Source organism: Tauraco erythrolophus, chromosome 2 (genome assembly GCF_009769465.1).
Source record: "Tauraco erythrolophus isolate bTauEry1 chromosome 2, bTauEry1.pri, whole genome shotgun sequence".
Taxonomy (NCBI): Eukaryota; Metazoa; Chordata; class Aves; order Musophagiformes; family Musophagidae; genus Tauraco; species Tauraco erythrolophus.
Genome location: NC_141466.1, coordinates 110,126,103 through 110,147,095, shown reverse-complemented (window position 1 = coordinate 110,147,095; position 20,993 = coordinate 110,126,103). Strand labels below are relative to the sequence as shown.

Here is a 20,993-nt window from a genome sequence, read left to right as displayed (position 1 = left end):
TGATTACATTTTAAAATAAAAATGACAAATTCTGTGAATGTTATTAAGACAAAAATATTAATATGAAGAAATACAGGAGAATAAGATGAAAGGTTAAGGGTAGATTTTAGAGACAATATAACCTAGAAAATTATTCATAATATCTTGCTATTTGTTAATATTGCGTAACTATTGATTGTGAAAAATTTATATTTACAGCAAGGAGATCTGAGTTCCATGATGAAGAATACATAACATTATCGTAGTGTAGAGTTTGACCAAAGAGATACCCAAGATAGATTACAATTAGCTTGAAAAATGCATGATTTATTACAATTATTTAAATATTTAAGAAGTAGAGTAGCCAAACAGAGAATGACTCCCAAAACCTCAATGGAGATGGATGACAGGATTTGTCACTCCTAGCTGTGTGTGCATGAACAATAAGATATTTGTCATCCCAGCTAAATAACTGGTGAAAAATGAATGAAACACTGTGCTTTTTTTTTTTTTATTTTAAGGAAAGTACATTGCACATACTCTCGCCTTTCATGTTTCAAACATGAGAAACCTGGACTTTAAGACAAATTTCAGAATTCAGATGAGTTTTCATTTGTGCAAGTGTAGGAAGGTTTAAGCAGCAGTGGTGGTTGCTGATAAGCTGTTACTTAAGAAACCTACTAGAGTTGCCAGAGGAAGCTTGTGACATGCTGTAAGTTTAATTATGTTCAATTCATTAACACAATTAGAGCTGTGAACAAATTTATCGACACAGCCAGAATCACTTAGAAACAGCTAGTAAGTCATAGATTATGGGGACTTGTTCTCCATCCTTACACGTCGAGCATGATTCCCTGGCAAAATACATCAGTTGGTCATTTGGGAACATGTCTTTGATGCCAGAGGTTTGCTCTTTTCACTGGATTGGATTAGTTGCATTTCAGCAGAAAGGTCTAATCACACTCTATAATGAAAAACAGCCTTAACAGCAAAGCCTTAACATGCATTAATATCAAGCAGTTGTGAATGATTCCTTTGCTGGATTTACTTACTGATCTATTTGCTGATAAAGGAGAGATACATTTCAGATCCAGAACTTGATCAAAATCAGATTTCCCTCACAATTCAGGGGAAACCCCTCTGAGAGCTCTACTTTTGTTCTGAGCATCTGTTTGTTAGTATAACAAGTAAGTCAATGAAGTGATGGATAAAGGAATCAAGGAGGAATGCATAGGAGATCTAAAGGGGGAGAACACCTTCCTGAAACTTCTGTTCTAGGCTTTCACCACAGCACTTCCCTTTTTGTGATCCACTTCCCAAACCTGTGGCTCACAAGACATTTCCTCATGGCTGGAATAGTCTTTACGAAAGTCTTTTGATGCCATTGTAACTTCAACTACTTCCCAGCAACCTGAATATGTTCGTGCAAGATTGTTAACAAATCCCCATGGATGTTTTCATGGGACCATTGTAATAAGTGAACCAAGCAGATGAAAGGAAATTATATGAAGTATTTCAGTCTGTCTTCCCCAGTCTGTAGCCTGATTTCTCTGCTTTCCCTCCACCTCTCGGGTTAGGAGATTTAAGGAAGTGAGCTAAGGTGGAAAGTGAATCTTTACTTCCTTGACTGTGTGAGGAGCTGTGAAGTATCCCTTCTAATCACTGATGTTTGGGAAATAAATTCAGTTCAAGGCTACTGTAGTGGTTTTAGGCTGATCCAGCAACTAAAACTCACACAGTCTCTCCTTCTCCAGTAAAGTAGAGAGGAGAGAGAAAAAAAAAACAAAGGGACTGAGGGTTGAGACAAGAGCAGAGGGAGCACCCACCAACCATGGTCCTGGGCAAAACAGGCAGAGCTTTTCTCAAAGCAAAACAGTTTATTAATGATTACTTAGAAGGACAAAGGGAAACAAAAACCGATTACTCGAGAGGACAGAAAGAAACAAAACCAGATCTTAAAACCGACACCTTCCCCCCACCCCTTCCTTTTCCTCCCGGCTCTACCTCCTCCCCCCAGCAGCACAGGGGGCAGGGACTGGGGGAGTGCAGGTCAGTTCATTCCGTGCTGTTACTGCTGCTTCTTTCTTAAAGGAGAAGGAGTCCTTACACCCTTTTCCCCTGCTCCAATGGATCCCCTACCCACGAGGAAAAATCCACAAACTTCTCCAACGTGAGTCCAGCCCACTAGAAACAATCCTTCCCCACAGATTGCTCCGGTGTGGGCTTTACCACAGTCTCGGGTACTTAGGGAGCTGTAGCCACTCGCTCCGGCGTGGGTTGTCACGAGGACTCCAGATGCCGCTCTGCCTCGTCGTGCACCCCAACACGACCATCCTCAGGCTCAGGCATCTTCTCCCCACGGGCTGCAAGTGGGTCTCTGCTCCACCGAGGCCGTCCTGGTTGCAGGGGGGCCGCCTGCTATCTCACCATCAGCCGCAGGGGAAACTCATCTCTGGCACACCTCCTCCCGCTCCATCCTCACTGACCTGCTGTCGATGCGGCTGTTTCTCTCAGATCTCAGTCCTCTCCAGGTGAACTCAGCCCAGTGGGCACCCCGGGAGTGGGGTGCCCCCGAGTTCCCCAGCTGGCTCCGCTGCCGCCATTCTCCGTGGGCGGCGCCGGCCCGACGCAGGCAGCTGCCCGGCCGGGAGCCAGGAAGCGGGGGCAGTGCCCTCCTCCCTTCTCTGCTCGATCCTGGGTGAAGCACCTTTTCCGGTCCCTTTGTCCTGACTTAAATAGGGCAATTCGCAGAGGCACCCTATTGGCTCAATCCCCAGGGGGATGGCAGTCTGATCTGGTGGCCAGAACCAAACCTAACCCGGTTCCAAAACCGGGGAGGTCACAGGGAGCAAAACCCCTCTCCTGCCACCAGAACCACCCCTCCCTCCACATCAAACCATGACAGCTACATAGAGCCAAGTTACTCCTACGTGTTGTTGAACAGTCTTAGTTTTGTAACTGACAAATGATGAAATAATAAAGGCTCTGTGCTTATTGGGGTTTTGGTTGGTTTTGGTTTTTTCTTTTTTCTTTAGTACACTTTTAAAAGCACAGGTCTCTTCCCCTTGAGCTTCAGGCCATGGAATAGTCCCGGATAAAATCATTAGGTTTCACAAATGTTTGCTTTTGTATCAGTCAGCGAGGAACAGCCTAAAATTCATGGAAATTAGGAAATCTACTTACAGAGAGGTGTAGTGAAGCTCAGAAACAGCCTGATCCCTTTTTCTAAGCAGGATTTTGTAGCTCCAGGGGAAATACAACAAATCAAAACAAAATGTGGGAAGAAGATACACTGTTTGTCACTAATTTGTGACAGGCAATAAACAGGATCATCACTGTTCCTTTGTTAGGTTTTATGAACAATTTGAATGGTCTTGAAGGCAACAGTCTACAGCTCCACATCATCTGATTCACAGATTCATTTCCTTGAAAATAAATTTGACTAAAATAGTCAGTTTCCATTAGATCTTGACATGGAGGATGCCCTAAAACCCATGTATGGTTCTCTGTCTCTGTGGCATCTTGTGTAGGATGTATAAATCTTACATGTGACTTCTCACCACAAATCAGTAATAGTCTCTGGCAGTAACACGTTAGCATTGCTTTCCAGAGTCATTAACTCTTAGTATTATATTGCAGAATGAGAAAAGGACAGAATAGCCCCCAGCTTGGTTCAGGACTGGTAATGCCAGTAACCAAACACCTGTCTTTAATTAGACTGGTATGAACTTGCGAATTTTTAGGGACCTGCAACGTGGGTGAGAGGCATCTTGAGAAATTTCCTACTTTCTGCTGAATGCTTTAAAAATACTGAAATAAAATATATGCTCTGATATATGCATTGCAGAAGTAAAATTCATGTATACCTTTTGCGGCATTTACAATATATTAATTGCAGAGATGTATTTAATAATATAGTAGAGCTGTTGGAGCTACCTTAATTGCGCTATTAAAAACCATATATACTGAACATACACTATTTCGCAAGCAGTCTGTAGAGCATTTGAAGGCCTTTAATAGCAGTCATAAAAATTAATAATGAAATATGTAAAGGATAAGCTACCATGAAAATTGCAGAGGAAAATGATGACCTGTGTATTTTAGATGAAGTAGCTTACATGTATGTTCTGGTGTTACTTACATTCACTTAACAATTTACCGAAAAGTTGCATTTAAGGGTTAGATAACATGATGGGTTAATGCACTAGCTTTTCACATTGGAAGACTGAAGACAAATTTGATTTTGGCTGTAAGTGAGTTGGGTTTTGGTAGGTTCCACTTCTTAATGGATCTTTCAAGCAGCAAAACTATGATAGAGTTTAGTATAATTCATCAGAAATAACCTTTCCTGCACAGGAAGAATCCAGGAAAAGTGTAGCTGAGGTTGCAAAAGAGGTTGCAATGGAAAAGCTAAACTGTAAAGCGTCTGTCTGGCCAATTATGCCTTTAATGTTATTAAGCAAATAAAAAGTAATTCACTGAGTTGCTGCTATGAGCATTACTCCAGAGCCAGTAACGGACCGGCGATAACAGGCGGTCCTTTTTATCATCAACTGAAAGACCAGGGAATGCGATTATCTGTAACTACCTACACATCTCACTGTGCAGCACCACGAAGAGACCCCAAGCCAACTCCAGGCTGGCTAGATCCAGCACTTTTAGATATGTATAGTCTTGTGTGGATTCGTGTGTCCATCTGGGAAGTTAAGCTATACTCTGTCCACACCATCTCTGTTTGGCACTGCACTGTGCTGTATTAGACCCACCTGCCTGATTAGCACCTCTGCAGGAGTTTCTTCTACAGGGCTGAAATGCACCAATGCAAACCAGTGGTGACTCCAGAAGCTAATTTAACTGGTTTCTTTAAAAACCAGAAAGCTAAAATAGGTTTACATTCATAAACAAACAACAGCTTTCAATCTCTAATTATGCTTTTCACTGTCTTAACACTTTTTTCTTCACATTAGCTCTTTGTATCAATTTTTCAGTGCATGATATCAGAAAGTCATTGTGGCTCTACCATTGCCATAGCTGTGGTATGAAACTTCCCTTTAATGATCAAGGATACAGTTCTGTCCCTGGCTCCTCAAAGTCAAGCTCACCAGCCTCTTGTCTACAGCACAAGAACTGTATCTGCTTGGAGTTTGAATCAGCAGAGTGTCTGAGACCAATTCACATGCACAGAAGCTGATTGATGAAGCATGATGCATCCCTTAATTAAGCAGAAGCTACTAATAAAAATGAACTTACTGGATGATTTGTGTGATTCTTGCAAGGCAGCCATATGTGCTGCACACTGGTAGTGGGAAAGGGTGGTATGCAGCTGATGCTTGTAAACTACAAAAGAGGAAACTTGTTAAGAGGCAGTTTGGGTGCTGTCACTATTTCAGGGCAGTCCATAATTAATGCCCTCCTCACTTACCCTTGCTTCTGTGATAAGTTGTCCTCTCCTCCCTCTCTGCACCCTTTCAGCATTAGTCCTTGCCATCATTGCAGCTCCCACAACTGCATCTATTTTTACTTCTGTAGCTGTGACTGCAGCATTTGGGGGCATAAAATTCCTTGAATCTGCACATCTGTTCCCTTTTCTGTGAGCTATAAACATGTCTTTGTCTCAGCAAACCTTCACAACAGTCGGGGTCCAGATGCCTCTTCCTGTGCTTGTCTGCAACACTTCACTGCAGCGTTTTCCTAGGAAGCTGGAGTAGGAGCACTCTTGGTGGGTGGCATCAGGAGGAGGCTCCTGGAAGTCATTCTCTATGCCTTTGGCCAGCTGCAGTGGCTTTACGTAAGTGTGCCGTTCACCTCTTGAAGATCCAAACCAGTTTTAGTAAGACAGTACAACCTTGCAGGGTCACATTGCCGACTAATCAACTCAGTAACAGCCTAGAGGTCAGGACATTGCTAAAATGTGGCAACGTTTTCTTGGTTACTGTCCATGGCCTGCAAGGATTCCTGCTGCAAGCCAGAGTCATGAGCACAGACTTTAAAGGGAGAAGTGATGTGTGATGCTTGTATCCTCAAGCTCCCCATTCCATATGTCTGAGAATTAAAACATTACTTCCAGATGTACGTTCCTTTAACAGGCTGAAGAGAACGGACTCTTTCACCTCATTTGCTTGGGGGACATGATAATATCTTCATGTAAATAAATAATTTTTTTTTCTGCAATTGTCCACAGTGAAAAAACACAAAGAAAACCCTTCTTTAATATATTCAGTCAATTTTTATTAAAACCAAGCTGGAAATAAGTGGCAAGACAAGAGTTCTGTAGGAAAGGAGCATGAATTTAGCATGAATCAACAAAGTCAAACCTCAGAAAAGAAGCAAGCCTCCTACCAGGATACATAACAGGATTGTTATCTGTAATACGTGATACAGTCCTTCTACTCTGCTGAGCACAACTGTGCAGCTACAATGTTCAACTTCCAATGCCACCTTTGAGAGACATGTAGTCCTAATAAAGGGAAACCAAATGATCAGAAGTCTACATGGGTAGAAAATGAAAGAACTGCGATTACTCGGTCTAAGAAAAAAAAAAATAATAGCAGGGAAATATAGGAGTGATCTTCCTATCTGTAAAAGATATCTGGTAAAAAAAAGGAATAAACTTTTCTCCATGCCCTTGGTCAATAGAACAAAAAATAACAAGTTTAAATAGAAGCAATGATGATTCAGTCTTAAACATTAGGAAAAACTTTCAAACAACAAGGATAGTTAAACACCGGAGTAGATTGCCTAGGGATGTTTTGGAATCTCTGTGATTGGAGCTTTATAAGAACAGGTTAGACAAACATCTGTCAGGAATGATTTAGGTACAGCTGATCTTGCCTTGGGGTAGGGGTATGAACTAGACGACCTCTAAAGGTTCCTTTCAGCCCTCTTTCCTATGATTCTATAAAAAATACACAAAATGATTGCATATAGAATTGAATTTGGCACCTTTTAGTAAATCTCATTGTTTCCGCTTTTCTGTTGTTCGCTTTGCAGCTCAGCGATGCTGAGGATTCCATGTTTCAAGAAGAATCTTAAAAAGCCGTTTGATGCCAAATAGTCCTCTGGTTCTTTTACACTGTTACATTTAATTAGTGTTTCTAATTAATCTTCTCTGTGTATAACACTATATCCAGCCATCAATGTTAACAAAATCTTTGCTTAGTTTAAAGACTCTCTGAAAGTTTTCATTTGGAAAGTGAGACCATCTGGCCTCTCTACCTCACTAGGATTAGATTCTGGGTAAAGTGTACTCCATCTGTTTCTGAGATTCATGTACATATTACACGGGAATGTGTGTTGGGGCAAGGCTAAGGAGGGATTTCATTGCCAAGATAGCTGAAATACAGTCAGAGCTGTCTAGAGAATCTCTTCAATATTCTCAAGGCAAAACCCAAACAGATTTCCTTTTAAAAATGTTCTCTTCAGAGAAGGGAGTTTTGTTGTTTCCTATTGTGTGAGGTGAAGTCTTCCACCGAGAATATACATCAATCCCGAACATATTTAGTATAAAATATGGAAATGGTAATCCCTGTTCCACACTGGGGTTCCTGAGAAAATTCTTCAGCCTACCCTGGGTATTGCCGAGGAGTCCTCAACAAAGGTGTAATACTGGGAGCTATGGAACTGTGCTGCTGGCAGACAGTACGGCAGTGCAGAGCAAGCCCATGTCTTTCAATGCAGTTTGTGAGCTAGGATGGGCTTGGTCTCACCTGGTTGTTCCTTCATTCATATCCTCTTAGCACTCTACGTATGTTGTCTGGCACCTCCTTAACTTTATTAAATAGGCAAATCAAATGCCTTGATTTTCTAAATAAAGTACAGTATGTTTTGCAAGTGGGAATTTTGGCAGTTGTAATGCTTCTCCAGCTGTGGCTATAAGGTAACTTTTAAAAATGACCATACATCCAGAGGACTAGGTTTCCCAGTCTTCTCTCTGTTCACAGTGGATTGTTAGAAGCAACCTTGTGGTTGAAGCCCCTGTGGTCTAGGTGCTATTCCAGCCGTAGCACACATTTCCTCTTAGCCTCTGTCTTCATCCTATTACTTAAAGAAGTCATAAAGCAGTTACGGGGAGGTGGCAGTCACACCCAATGCCCTAACCGGCAGCAGGTGTTTATTTTATCATTTTAGGCTCATTCCCATCTATCTGTTCTGGTTTGGGTTGGATGGTATTAAAAAGATCCTGGAAATTACTGTCCGTATGAAATCATGGGTCAGTCATAGATTTCTGTCCATTACTGGGTGAAAATCCAGGGTGAACAGGATGTTTTCTGTAGCATTTTGATCAGAAGAACTTGTAAGGTTTCATTGCTATTGAATTTCAATCCTATTTCTGATTTGACCTCGAACCACAAATTATACATTGACATTTAGCAAGAATATTACTTTTCCAGACTTTTCATACTCACAATTGTTTGCCACAGTCAATAGACTCTATGCACGGAAAAATGCCACATCCTGTTGAGTTTTCATCCGTCTCAACTGAAACTCACAGAGACAAAAGATGTGCAAAAAAGCTTTGAAGATTAAAACCACTTCATTAAAAATTACCACGGATATGTGGAATTTCTTCCTCTTTTTTGGTGTGTCCTATTCTTGTTCATGTGTTGTTTAAAAAATAAACAAACAAAAAAGCAGAAGGAGAGTTTCGAAAGAGATAAGTATGACAATTTGGCTCCTGCATGTAACATACCATTAGTTGTGACTTAACTTCTTTAACGTAGCCATTTAGAACCTCGAGTAGATAACAGTGACTTTCATTGATACTGGCAGATTTATGGGACCATCATTAAAAGAGAGCGAAGTGGCCTTGATCAATGTTTTCAATGGATGAGGTTGCTTTCCATCAATATCAGGCATGCATCACTAGTTTTCCTGCCTGGTTTGTTTTTTTTTTTTTGAGAAAAGATATAAATTGTGACCAAGGGAAGACTAGCTCTTTTCTTGAGGCTCACTGCTATAATTTTCAATGGAACAGGCAGAGATCCGCACAAAAATTTGTTCTGCTCCACACCTTCCTCTCTTCTGAGAAGTTCTACTACAGGTTCCTAAACAAAGATTTGAATTGTTTAGGCACCGATAGTGCCATTTTTGTATTTGGGAAAAAATCAACACAATCATTTTCTTTGACACATGAAAATACAGATTGTATCTGTCTTAGAATCCACCGCAGAGTAACAAACACAAGCAGGCTTCATTATCAGAGTGGACATCACTAGGATCACAAGGATGAGTGGATTATTTTCAGCTTCTAATTCCAGTTGATGACATAGAAATAACTTTTCTCTTTTTATAACGTTGTTTAGGTGTGTTTTTAAAGTCAGTTCTGTCAAAAATAAAAAAGTGTAATAACATCCAATCTGCAAATACTTTGAGCAACCCATCAAAGACTTTATAAAGGAGAGCTACAGAACATATACCTCCTACCTCTGATGTTCCAGAAGTTGTTCAATGGAAATGGTAGCAAACAGCTTCTGAATAGCCCCAGTACACTGAGGCAATCAGTTGAATTAGGCCCACAACTGGGACCTTGACCAGTGGTAATCCTCATTGCTCCTCTGACATTTCCCTCCTCAGCTGGAAATTTATTTCCCTCTTCAGCTTTATGCCTCATCACAGTCCCACTACTGAAGAGGAGAACATACCTTCTGCATTAAGCTGCTTGGAAGCCGCATATAGTGCCAGGCTCTTACATTGATCTCTGAATTGAAATATTGCACTGCCTATTGTGTAAAGCTATGTTCTGGCAACTGTTTCTGATGCATATTGAAATATAGGGCTTTGCTATCTACACTGCTCTTCTGTGTATTTTAGAGAACAGAATTGGCTTTCATCTGTGTTTTAAAAGTGCAAAATCATCTGTACAAAAGTTGAGAAGAACTGAAGACATATGCATATGAAGCGACTGAGGAGTTAATGGTCACTGTAGCCCTATTTTGTCAGTGTATTGGTGTCCTCAGATTATAACTTTTCATTTTGCTTTTCAGTTATCTGTAAGTGATCTTACACCCCAGGCATGTTCAGATTTGGAGTAGAACAAATATTCTAAAACCACTGTCATTGTCTACTTAGGAGCCTGTTGGACAAGACCAGGAGAGCATTTCTGAGAATTTTAAATCTCTCTTGTAAAGCCATTTTTCTATTTGTAAAGTTTTGAGTACTTTTAAAGTTCTTTTGCCCCCTTTTTGTTGAGTTCATTTTATTATTGTCTCTAACTTTTTTTTTCGTGGAAGAATTTTGGTCATATACGAAAATATATTGCAGTAATACAAGGGCTGTTTGGACTTACTTTCGATGTTTTGGTAGCAATTCATACATGTCACTTGTCAAAGAAGATGACTCCATTGTTTCTAAAATTATTCACTTATAAATTCTGCATAGAAAGTGCCAACACCTAACCCCATAGTCTTTGCTCCTAACTTCTAGATAGCAATAAAATAATATTTGAATTGATCTGCTAATTCTGCACAACAATCTGAGTAACAAATGTATCAGATAAATGTGTTCTTGCTGTGAAGAGCCAGTTTATCAACATATTTTGAGAAAATAGCATGGCCAGATTCTTTTCATCAGTGTAAAAACTGGGGCAGCCTACTAGTTTTCAAGTTCAGCACAAGGTTAGTAGTGACTTGTTCAAGGTGAATCTTCTCTCACCTACCACTTTAGCCTTTGTGACCTGAGAATTATGCTATTGAGAAAATGTTACCTTTATTGTAAACTGTAAGTAATCTGGAATTAAAACTAATTTAGATTTGAATTAAAATTATTCAGGTCAATCTATATTTACGTACACAAAAGGAGCAGCAAATCTGAGTCTTTCGAATTTCAACTGTTTATATGATTTTTTCATATTTATAATAGAATCTGAGATTCCTCAAGAAGAATAATTCTCAAGAGTCATTGGCACAGACATTGTCATTTTCTTCCTAAGTGGACATAAACCCACAATTTTTAAAAGAAATTATTAATTCCGGCTAGCTGCTGGACTTTGAGAAAAATATATGAATAACAAAATTATAACACTTAGTAAACATTCCCAAGACTGAAACATGAGTTTCAATTTTTCTAATTTCTTAAATTATCAGAACAATTTTTTTGCCCAAGTTCAGACAATCAGCTTTATAAAAAACTAACTTCATTTTCTTTGCCAATTCTTTATCTGTTCTTAGAAAAAGCTATGATGAAAGAACACATTTTTCCTGCTTGAATGTATTCAGCCAGAACTGTTTCGAAAATCTTTTGCATCTTAACACATTTACGAGTTTGTCCACATCAGGTAGATATGTGAAGAGGGGAGGCAAAGTGAGAGATGAGCATGTCTTATTGAAATCTGCTGATATTGGAACAATTGTTACCAAAGAAGAGCCAGACAAGTGGAAGAATATGATAGGAGACAGAAATAAAGATAACCAAAAGAGCCAGATTTTACACCCTTTATTGTTGGAGTTTCCAGAAGATAATATTGTGGGAGAGATTTACAAAAGTTGAAATACTTTGTGAAGTCAAATAAAATGTCAGCGTACAAACCCTCACACATGCCTGCCCTTACTCGTGGTTTTTAAAAACCTCACACAAAAAGGCTATCTTTGCACAATGTGTGCCTTGTTTCCTTCTTCAGGGCAAATGAGTAAACCCACCAGAAACCTTTCCAGCCAGTGGAGATCCTCTCCCAGCCCAGATGCAGTCATCTACCAGGTTGCTACTGAGCAACAAATCCCCTACCACATGCTATCCTTAACAAAAATATGAATTTCTCAGTGCATACATGCGGAACTGTCGCAGCACTGTGAAGTTCCGAGTTGGCTATATATTTATAATTTTTTTTCTTTTTTATCATGAGAGTCATGAAAATGGCTTAAATATTGATGCAGCGAAAGCACCTTGTCCTTTTACCTACAATTATACTGGAGGAGGAATCAAGCAGTCTTCACTGTAAAAATATAATGTTAAAAAAGGAAACCTGTACTTGAAACCTTTCAAGCATCTTAAAGGTTGTTATTACACCTGTTACGAAACAGGTGATTTCATCTCGATGTATAGTACCTTTGAAGAACCAAATAAGCAGATGAATATATTTCATGAGAAATGAAACATGCTATCACTGTTTTCTTGTTGCTAGAATATGCTGGTGGTTAAATGGAAGTAAAAAATTCTGAGCAACAGGAGCAAATATTCCTGTTTTTTAACAAGAAACATAACTTTTTATTGCAAATGGTCAGATCTCACCATTTGGTTATGCATTTTTAAAGTATAAAGTCATCAAAAACCTTTCCTGATTCTTGGTGTTCAGCAGCAGCTGTGAGATATATGACCATGAATTGAAATGAATGAGAGCTAAATCATGTGTTAATCATTTCCAGAACTAGGTCAAACATAAGCTCTCTCTTGATGCTTACAGACACAGCTGTCTGTCACGGTCATCCTCTTCAGCTGTCATTAGACTACAAGTGACGAACTAACAAGTTGCAAGAGCGGTGCTACCAAGCATCTACGTGAAAAGTGGTCTCAGTCAGAATTCCTGCCTTCTCAGGGGCAACAATGAATTTTCAGCTCGTTCCTTACTGCAGAGATGTTGCTTGGAATCACCGCACTGTAGATCTAAGAATGATTGCCATTACCGGTTTGCATAATTGGAGTGATTCACACACTTGCCCAGAATAGTTCTTTCTCTTTCTTTTTCCTGTTTGAAGCCTGGACAAAATGTTCCCAGTACTTGCAATATACGTCACTGGCTAGCTTTCATAGAGAAGATTGTTTCTATGGTTCTTCCAGTCACTACTTTCTTTGCTTTTTTTCCCTGGTTTTTGAACTTATTGTACTGTCTTTTCCCTTTTTAATTATTTTTTTTTTCCTTTAGATTTGTACAGCAGAAGCAGCACAGAAGGGTCTCTGTTCTACATACAGCACAGGAACCCTCTTGTGAAATCGTAGCAATGTCTATCTTCACAACAGACTCCCCACAAAAATGTGATGGGTAGAGAGCTGGACAAGTTTTTAGATATATGGAGTCTAGAGCTCTTCTATATCTAGTTATCACTGGAACAACTAAGTAATTCAGTGGAATTGTAACTGATCATATTGATTGTATATGACCTTGGAAACAGCCTAGCAATATGGGTAGTTAAACTAATCATCTTGACTAAGGAGGGCTTAAGGATGAAATTTGAGTTTTAGGAAATACTGCTACCATTAAATACATTGGTGTATTCTGAAGGAGCTTAGGGTATAATCTGTTCAATCAGACCAATGTCTGTAAAACGTTCGTGTTTATAGCACCGTCATACGTGTGTTCAAGGGACTGAGAAGAAATCAGAAAGACTTTTCTGTTCTGAAGAAATGTTTAGATGTTGTTTAAAAGCCATACTGCTTCAGAATATTACATTTGCTCTGTCGTCTAGAGTGAAAGATTGATGGCAAGTCAATTCTCGCCTCACCTGCAGATGGCAACACTTTGTGGTGGAGGAAATACAGGATCTTACGAGGCAAAGAAATCTTACAGACACAAATTTCTTAAAGATTTGAGCTTTTTACTCCCAAATGTTCTTTAAAAAGTTTCTCTCAAGGTTTTTTTTTGCCATTATTAGCATAAACTAGAGGTATCCTATGTTGCAGGGGAAACAGAACAAGTGAGAGGAAAAAAGCAAAGATAAGGACAGAAACAAAGCCAAGAGGGTGAATGATTCCTAGCAGGTACATGGGAATCTCACCTATCTGGCACACAGCTTTGGAAAACAGGAAAAATGAAGCCTGCAAATGTATTCTGAAGTAACCAGAGACCCATGGTCAGAGGCTGTTGGATCAGTGTCTGAAACACAGCTGACTACGCGTTCTTCTTCAAAGCTACTAGGCATGTGTGAGATGGCTATCGCTGCAAAAGCATGAAGTGTGGGCAATCTGATTAATATTTTTTACATACTATGCATATTTTCTCCTCTTAGCAGTGATTCACTGGCCCAGATTTTGGTCAAAATATCAGTGAGAAAAACCAAGAATAAACCTACTCAAGGAAGAGAAGTTTCATTAAGGGCACATTAAAAGAAAGTTTAGCACCTATTTTGCTCATGTATGAGCAACCTCAAATTTACAATTCAACTCCTTCCTTTCTTTATACACCTCTCTTTCACTGAGTAGCTTAGACTTTTTAAAAAATCTAAAGAAGAGACCATAAACTGGAAGAACAACAGTTGTTAGTAGAAAAAAGATACAGCAGAATCAAATGAAGCATGTGGACAAGGAATCACCACAATACCATGCTACAAACCTAATAAGAAAAAGTGAAAAGGAAACTAAACCTGGCCCCACCTTCCTCTCACAACAGTACACAAAAGTCATGTCCTTCTAATTTATAAGCACTGTCCCTCTTTAAAAACTTGAAATGAGCATGCATGGACTGCAATTGCAAGTGCTCCTTGCTCGTACCACGCGCAGAGATATAGAATGTGGAAGGCTGGGTTTTGATGTTGTTGAACATCCAAAACAAAACCAACCTTAACCTTCATTAGATGGCATAAAGAAATGGAGAGTAAGAAAGAAGGTTCATTTCAGGATAATTCTAATCTAGTTTACATGTGTTATTAGCTTTTATAATAGTCTAAACTTGCATTTGGGGATGCGATCATGTCACACAAACAACAGCACCTGTGAATGATTTTTTTTTAACTAAATGTTGTATACGTGGAGTCTCAACGTTTTTTCTTGAAGTGCCTGAGTGATTTATCTTGACAGATTTCTACACTTAGGAATTCCTTAACCAAAAGATTCTCAAAGGAAGCAGTTTAATGCAAACTCTCAATATGTCACATTTTGGCAGTGATTGCTTAATGCAGCAGTGCACTAATGAATTGCTCCACTGCATCCTCTGATCATGAATATGAATCGGAGTACTATAAACTGAACTCAATGTACTGATAAGTGACTGTATCTGATCATGCCAGCAGCCAGATGATTTTCTCATTAATGAGCTGAACTATTAAAAGACGGAAGAATACGATGCCAAGCCAGCTTTGCATTGTCTGAGCTTCTTTGCTGACAATTTTGCAGGCCTACCAGAAACCTTTGTCAACTCCTGAAAGAAAATTCACCTAAAAAAAAAAATATTTTATGAATGCAGTTAAGACAGGTAAAAGCTTCAGGGTTCAAATTCTGTTTCTGATTACATGGATATGACTCCTTTGTGGTTGCAGTGTTTTGGTTTTAATATGGGGTAATCCAGAATTTAAAATTAAGAATTTACACACATCATCTGCTTTTCATTGTCTGCTATTCTGAGTACAAGAGCCACGGCTGCTGGTAAATGACAGAGTTCCTCATCCTCCTAACAAACTCTACTATGCAGAACTTCTAAATTCATTAAATTGAGGACCATGGATTTATGAGAGGCATTCTGCAAACATATGGTTTGGAATGACAGTAAACTATTAGAAATATTTTTCAATTTTAGTGCTTTCAGAGTCTCATTCAATGCCAAGCATTAGTATGCAAACCTCCATTATTGTTTACAGGCACCACCTTTTTTCTTTACATTTTAAGTATGGCCACATCTCAGCTGGAGACGACTTCAGTAAAAGTCCAGAATGAGGCATCTAGATCAGTTGCAGAGCCCCTAATGGTTTTAGACCTCTGATCCTACAGAAACATGACGTGTAGCTTATTTAAAAAAAAAAAAAAAAAAAAGGGAAAAAAAAAAGCAAGCTATTGCTGTTGCTGGAAAGCATCACATTTGGACCAGAAAACTGTAGAGTAAATCTGTGGTCAACACTATTATAGCAATTCTGCCTCTAGAGGGCATTACAAGCTAAATGTTTTCTCTTACAAATGTTGAGAACATCTTGGATCAGTCCAGAAGACAGTTCTTTAAATTACCTAAATTAACAGATTTTCTATGTTTACAACACCAGCTATGATGGAGTCAAACAAAATTATTGGGCAGCAACACTGAAAGATCCTTAATCCACTGAGTAACAGCAGATAGATTTGGAGAAAAGCTGTTACCCAACATTTTCTAATATCCCTGAAACTTCTCATGATGTGAGATGTTGTGAGCAACTTTTAGCACGTTGCTGTTCCATTTTAATGACTTTGCCTGCATCCTTTTTACGAGTGCTGTGACCTCCAGTGGTCGTTAAACCCAAAGATCATTGGTCATTAGCAGAGAGTTTTTGAATCCTTAGCACCTGGTATGTAGGCCAGTGTATCTGATATAGAAATAAATAACATTACAATTTGACTGTCTCAAAATCTATTATCCACACAAATTGCTCAGACATCAGCGGACTTCAAAGTATTAAGTTGCAGGCTTTTTATCCATGACACAAAGATATCTAAGTGACATATCAGAGATACCCTGTTAGTGAGCTGGTATGACAGGTTCTGCCCAGTAAGTGCTGCCTGCTAAGGGTATGAGATAAGCCTCTTCGGCCGCGCAGTATGAGAATGCCCAACAGTAATTTTCTTCCTCTGTATGTAAGGACTACATCAGTCCAAATCACAAAACAAAATTGTGTATCTGTAGCTGAAAAGCAAGGATCGTGCATGTCTTGCTGCATTCTGAAGGCCATGTTTTGTTATTGCAGAAAACAGTAATCAGGTAGTTTTGGCATAGTTTGGCTATATGTGTTTTACTACTCACATTTGTTCAACTACAATTGACTGAAATACATTTAATGGGGCAATTAGAGTAATTAGACTTCTTTTTCTGAAGACTGGTGTCCAGCTTCTTATATTTGTCTATTTCTCTGGCATTACAGTGATTCTTTTCGATTTTTAGATACTGCTGTGAGTAGTTTGCTAAATGTCATAGCCAACAACAGTTCTAAGAGGCTACATATCTTCCAGACTCATCAAGATCCATGAGTCCATTTCAAACTTTCAGAGTGTTCCTTTCCTGGTGCCTTTATCTATACCCATTTTGTGTTATAAAGATTTTGTTCTGTGAGAATAGATTGTAACATCCTCTATAAAACAGAAAAATATTCTCTAAAGTGCACACCATTCAGTATTGGAATGTTATAAACCAACATTTTTTTTAATAAGGAGAATTTACAATAAATAAAATATTAAAAATACATTACTGAAATATATTACAAAAAGTAATTTGATAGTTAAAAGTGATATGGTAAACTGTATCAATAAGAAAGATAAACAGGAGTAAAGAAAACCACTTGCACGATCACTTAGCGTTTATATTGTTGGACAGACTGGTTTCATAATGGCATCATGAACATTCTTACTGTCTTGTTCTCTATATTATTGCAGTGAATGAAAATATCAAAATTTTAGCTTTAACTGGCTTTAGATAAAAACGGTAACATTTGCTACATGGAAACATTTTGTTTTAAACAAGAGAGCAAACCAAAACTTTCTTTTCCAGACAGACACATTCACTTGCTTGCCACAGAGGGTTACCAAAGAGAAGCGGTAGTCTATCCCAGTCACGGAAATTAGGTCCACCCCAGGGTTCAAATTTATCTTTTATCTCCTTTCCTATATACTGCAGAGTTGCTATCGTTCACTTCCAAATTATTTTTTGAATCGTTCATGATGTCCAATTCCTCTGCATAATAAAATCCTATTGCTGTCTCCTACGCTATATTTTGTATTCTGAGCTTGTTTTGTAATCAAGGAACTCTAACATGCTGAAGGTATCCCAAGACTGGGTTCTTAAATTATTACTAGCTATTCCTTTTAATATTGTCAATTTCCTCTATCAGTCTCGTGCAAAAATGTATAGGCAGGTTCTCTAGCAAAGGTTCCTGGACTGTGCAGCTAGTTAAAATGTTCAAAAAGTCAAGATCCATCTAAAGTTTCATAGATTGATATATTCAAACTAATCCTCTGTTAATGCTCTGCATGTGTTTATATGCAGTTTAGGAGAGTAACAGAAATAATAAAAAGTCTCTACATAATGGAAGAATGGGTAGAGATCCCATTAAAATAATTATCAAATGGTTTGTATAAACACACTGAATAAGTGCTGAATGTACTTAATGAGAAATGAAAAGATTCTGGGATTATAGTGTGGTGACACAAAATAGTTTGGATGTTATATGCCCACAAATGATATAAATTCTATGGTGAAGAAAAGTATTGAATTCCCTATGAAATATAATTGGCAGAAGAACCCCAAAACCCAAACTTGGCAGGTAATATGGTTGCTACTTTATTAAATTTGTGGATGTTTATTCATCTATTAAAATGAACAGACCTGGTTTTGTGTAAGAAGGTTTCTGGGAAACAGCTAGCTGCTTAGAAAAAAAAAGTTTGTTTTGTTTGTTTTTTTTTTTCTTAAGAGGAGAAGTGTGCACATGTCAAACCATTAAAATTAGAAGTGTTGGTTTTAACGTCCATCTGTGCTACGAACCCTTAGCTGTGAGCACCGCCACCAGTGCAGTGCTGGTCTGCACAGTAGACTGTTTTCTCCTGAGGTCAGAGATACTGAAAGGAAGAAAGAGAAAGAAAGATTAATCTGATAAAGGTATTGCCATTTCTAATCGGACTGATGGGAAACTGTGGTATGAAGTTAAAGAGGCAACACAGGGTGAATTACTGTGATGAACTACCTTAAAGCTGAAGCAATCAAATAGATAGCTTTCACATATAAAAATTCCTGTGGCATCTTTATTCATCAACAGTTTTGCACAAGTGTCTCATGTTCAATCCTTTCCATGAACAACTAAAGCACTCTGATACATTTGATCAGATTAAATCTTATTGGGGTGACTCAGCCACTGAGGTGGCCGCTTCTCACTTTCCAGAGTATTTCTCATTGCCAGGCAGAAGAACAAACTTTTCAAATCTTGAAAACGACAAACTCCAAAAAGTAACAACACTACAGCCCAGTACCTGCACTTGTAACCTACTGTAAAAATTGTGAAAGTACTTTTACTCTTGTGTATGACGGCAGTAAAACTTTTCTGCATAGGCTGACAGCTGAAAACCTGCAGAAGTGAGATTTGTTCACTCTTAGTTCAGAAAGTATTCATACAGACGCCTCATGGAGGTTTTCTGCACATTCGTAGAAAACAAAAGAATCACATAGCAAAATTCAGTAATAAAGAGCCTACCATTGAGTACCTTATTCAAATATTGTAAACAGATATATTTGATATATTTTCAAATGGTATGAAAAGCAAACATGGCACCCTAGAGAATTCAGCACAAAACTCCTGTAAAAATTCACTCACATAATTTTGAGAATTAGCTCATGATCTGCTCTTAAAAAATACTGAAATCTTCCGCTGATGCTGAATTCTTTGAGTCTTTTGAAGTTAACGGGCTCTGAAGATGCTCAATATTTTGCAGGTTTGCATGTAAGTGAATACAGCAAACAAATATCAGTTTTGTGTGACCAAAAGTGTTCCTCTTTGCCAAGTGTCACGTGATTATGTTCCCACATATCACTCTGCTTAGCATGGGACTAGGAGTAAATACACAGCTATTTCTAAAGAAAATTAAGTAGATATGGAAAAAGCTGACCTATAAATAAGGTTTATGTGTTGTTAGAACTTTATTTTCTCAACAATGATGTTATATCACAAACAGAAGAGCTAATAGGATTTAAAATTCTATCTTCCATGTAAATAGCCAGTCCTGTCCTTCTGAAGACATGAATCAGTATCCAAAAAGTGTATACTAATACCGAAAATGATGAACAATGATGAACCAGATACATTTATAGCTGTGAGGAAAAAAACAAACCAAAACAAAACAAAAGATGTAACTTTGAAATTTTTCCTTTTTTTAATGTTAACTTCACTTACAAATCTGCAACAAATACAATGTGATTCCAACTCTTTTACTTTATTACCCTGGTTTTATAGCCTAAAAGATTTATATTAAATAAAATATAGCATTTTCAGAAATCATTTTCCTAAGATAATTTTTCTTTTTTGGCAAAACTGAACAAAATATGATATTTTTTTATTCATGCTGGAAGCGATATTGCTTAGAGATCAAGCAAAATCAGCTAACACTACTTCAGACGTAGTATACCTCACTTTACAGAAAGAGTACTTTATGGGACATTCATTCAACATGCTGCTGTGCATTTGCTGAAATACATTTATTGATTACATATCACGTGTCTCATATTGCATAGTTTACAGGACAATTACACTATTTGCCCAGTTCTGGAATAAGTTTTTCCAAATTTTTCGAAGAGAACAATCGATGGTAACACTGTTTGAAAGTCCTAGAGAAATAAAAGAGACAAAAAAAGTGTTAAGTTTGGCTTTCATGGTTTTACCTTTTTACAAAAATATATTATAGAGCTCTAAATATTGTCATCCAATTACATTTCATTATATGAGTTAGAATGCAAATTATGCAAAATAATGTATATGGAATATACATTTTTACATTACTTCAAAGAACAACACAAGAACTGAACTATTTAATTGCAAACAAATATGTATTTCAAACTCTAAGTAACTATAAGCACTGTAAAAATTTCCGGCTCCAAATACTAGATTTTATTGTTTTTTACAAATTACGGTATACAAAATTATATTTCCCTCCCTGGCAACCAGGTAGGTTAAAGACAGAAAGATATCCTTGAAATATTTTAATTTTTCTACCCTGATTAACATTAAAACATGGATATTAAACCAGCTTCATAAGAAATGGTAAAAAAAAAAAGAATATATATTAAATAAGTATTCATGACAACAAATTGACTAGAAGTTCTGGTAGAAAAAATAAAAGCAGGGTGATTTCTGAACATGTTTTTTCCAGGAAAAGTTCTTGGTTATTACATTCATTTTTTTAAAAACACAAATACCTACAAATCTAAATTGAATAAGAGAAATGTAAGTGAACAAGTTCCTTAAGAGTACAATGTAAACACATTCAACAAACAAGAAAATAAAATAAGCTAAATATTCTAAAGAGTATTTTGATTTAGATACTTACTAATAAATGCTTGTGGTAAATGATTAGCAAGTCTATGCTGTTTAAGATCAAGATTTTAAAGCATTCTTAATAAAATTATTTTCTTTTGAAATACTGGGAATAGTATCAGC

At 37.8% G+C, this 20,993-nt stretch overlaps 1 protein-coding gene across 1 annotated transcript in view; it reads right to left on the bottom strand.

The window, feature by feature from the left end:
- Positions 1-20,083: 20,083 nt before the first annotated feature.
- The window catches only part of SPATA17 (spermatogenesis associated 17), a 103,189-nt gene continuing 102,279 nt past the window's right edge, over positions 20,084-20,993 (bottom strand). Inside the window, exon 10 of the mRNA XM_086629486.1 lies at positions 20,084-20,164. Coding sequence (XP_086485612.1) covers positions 20,084-20,164 — 81 coding nt within the window. The remainder of the gene's footprint in view (positions 20,165-20,993) is intronic.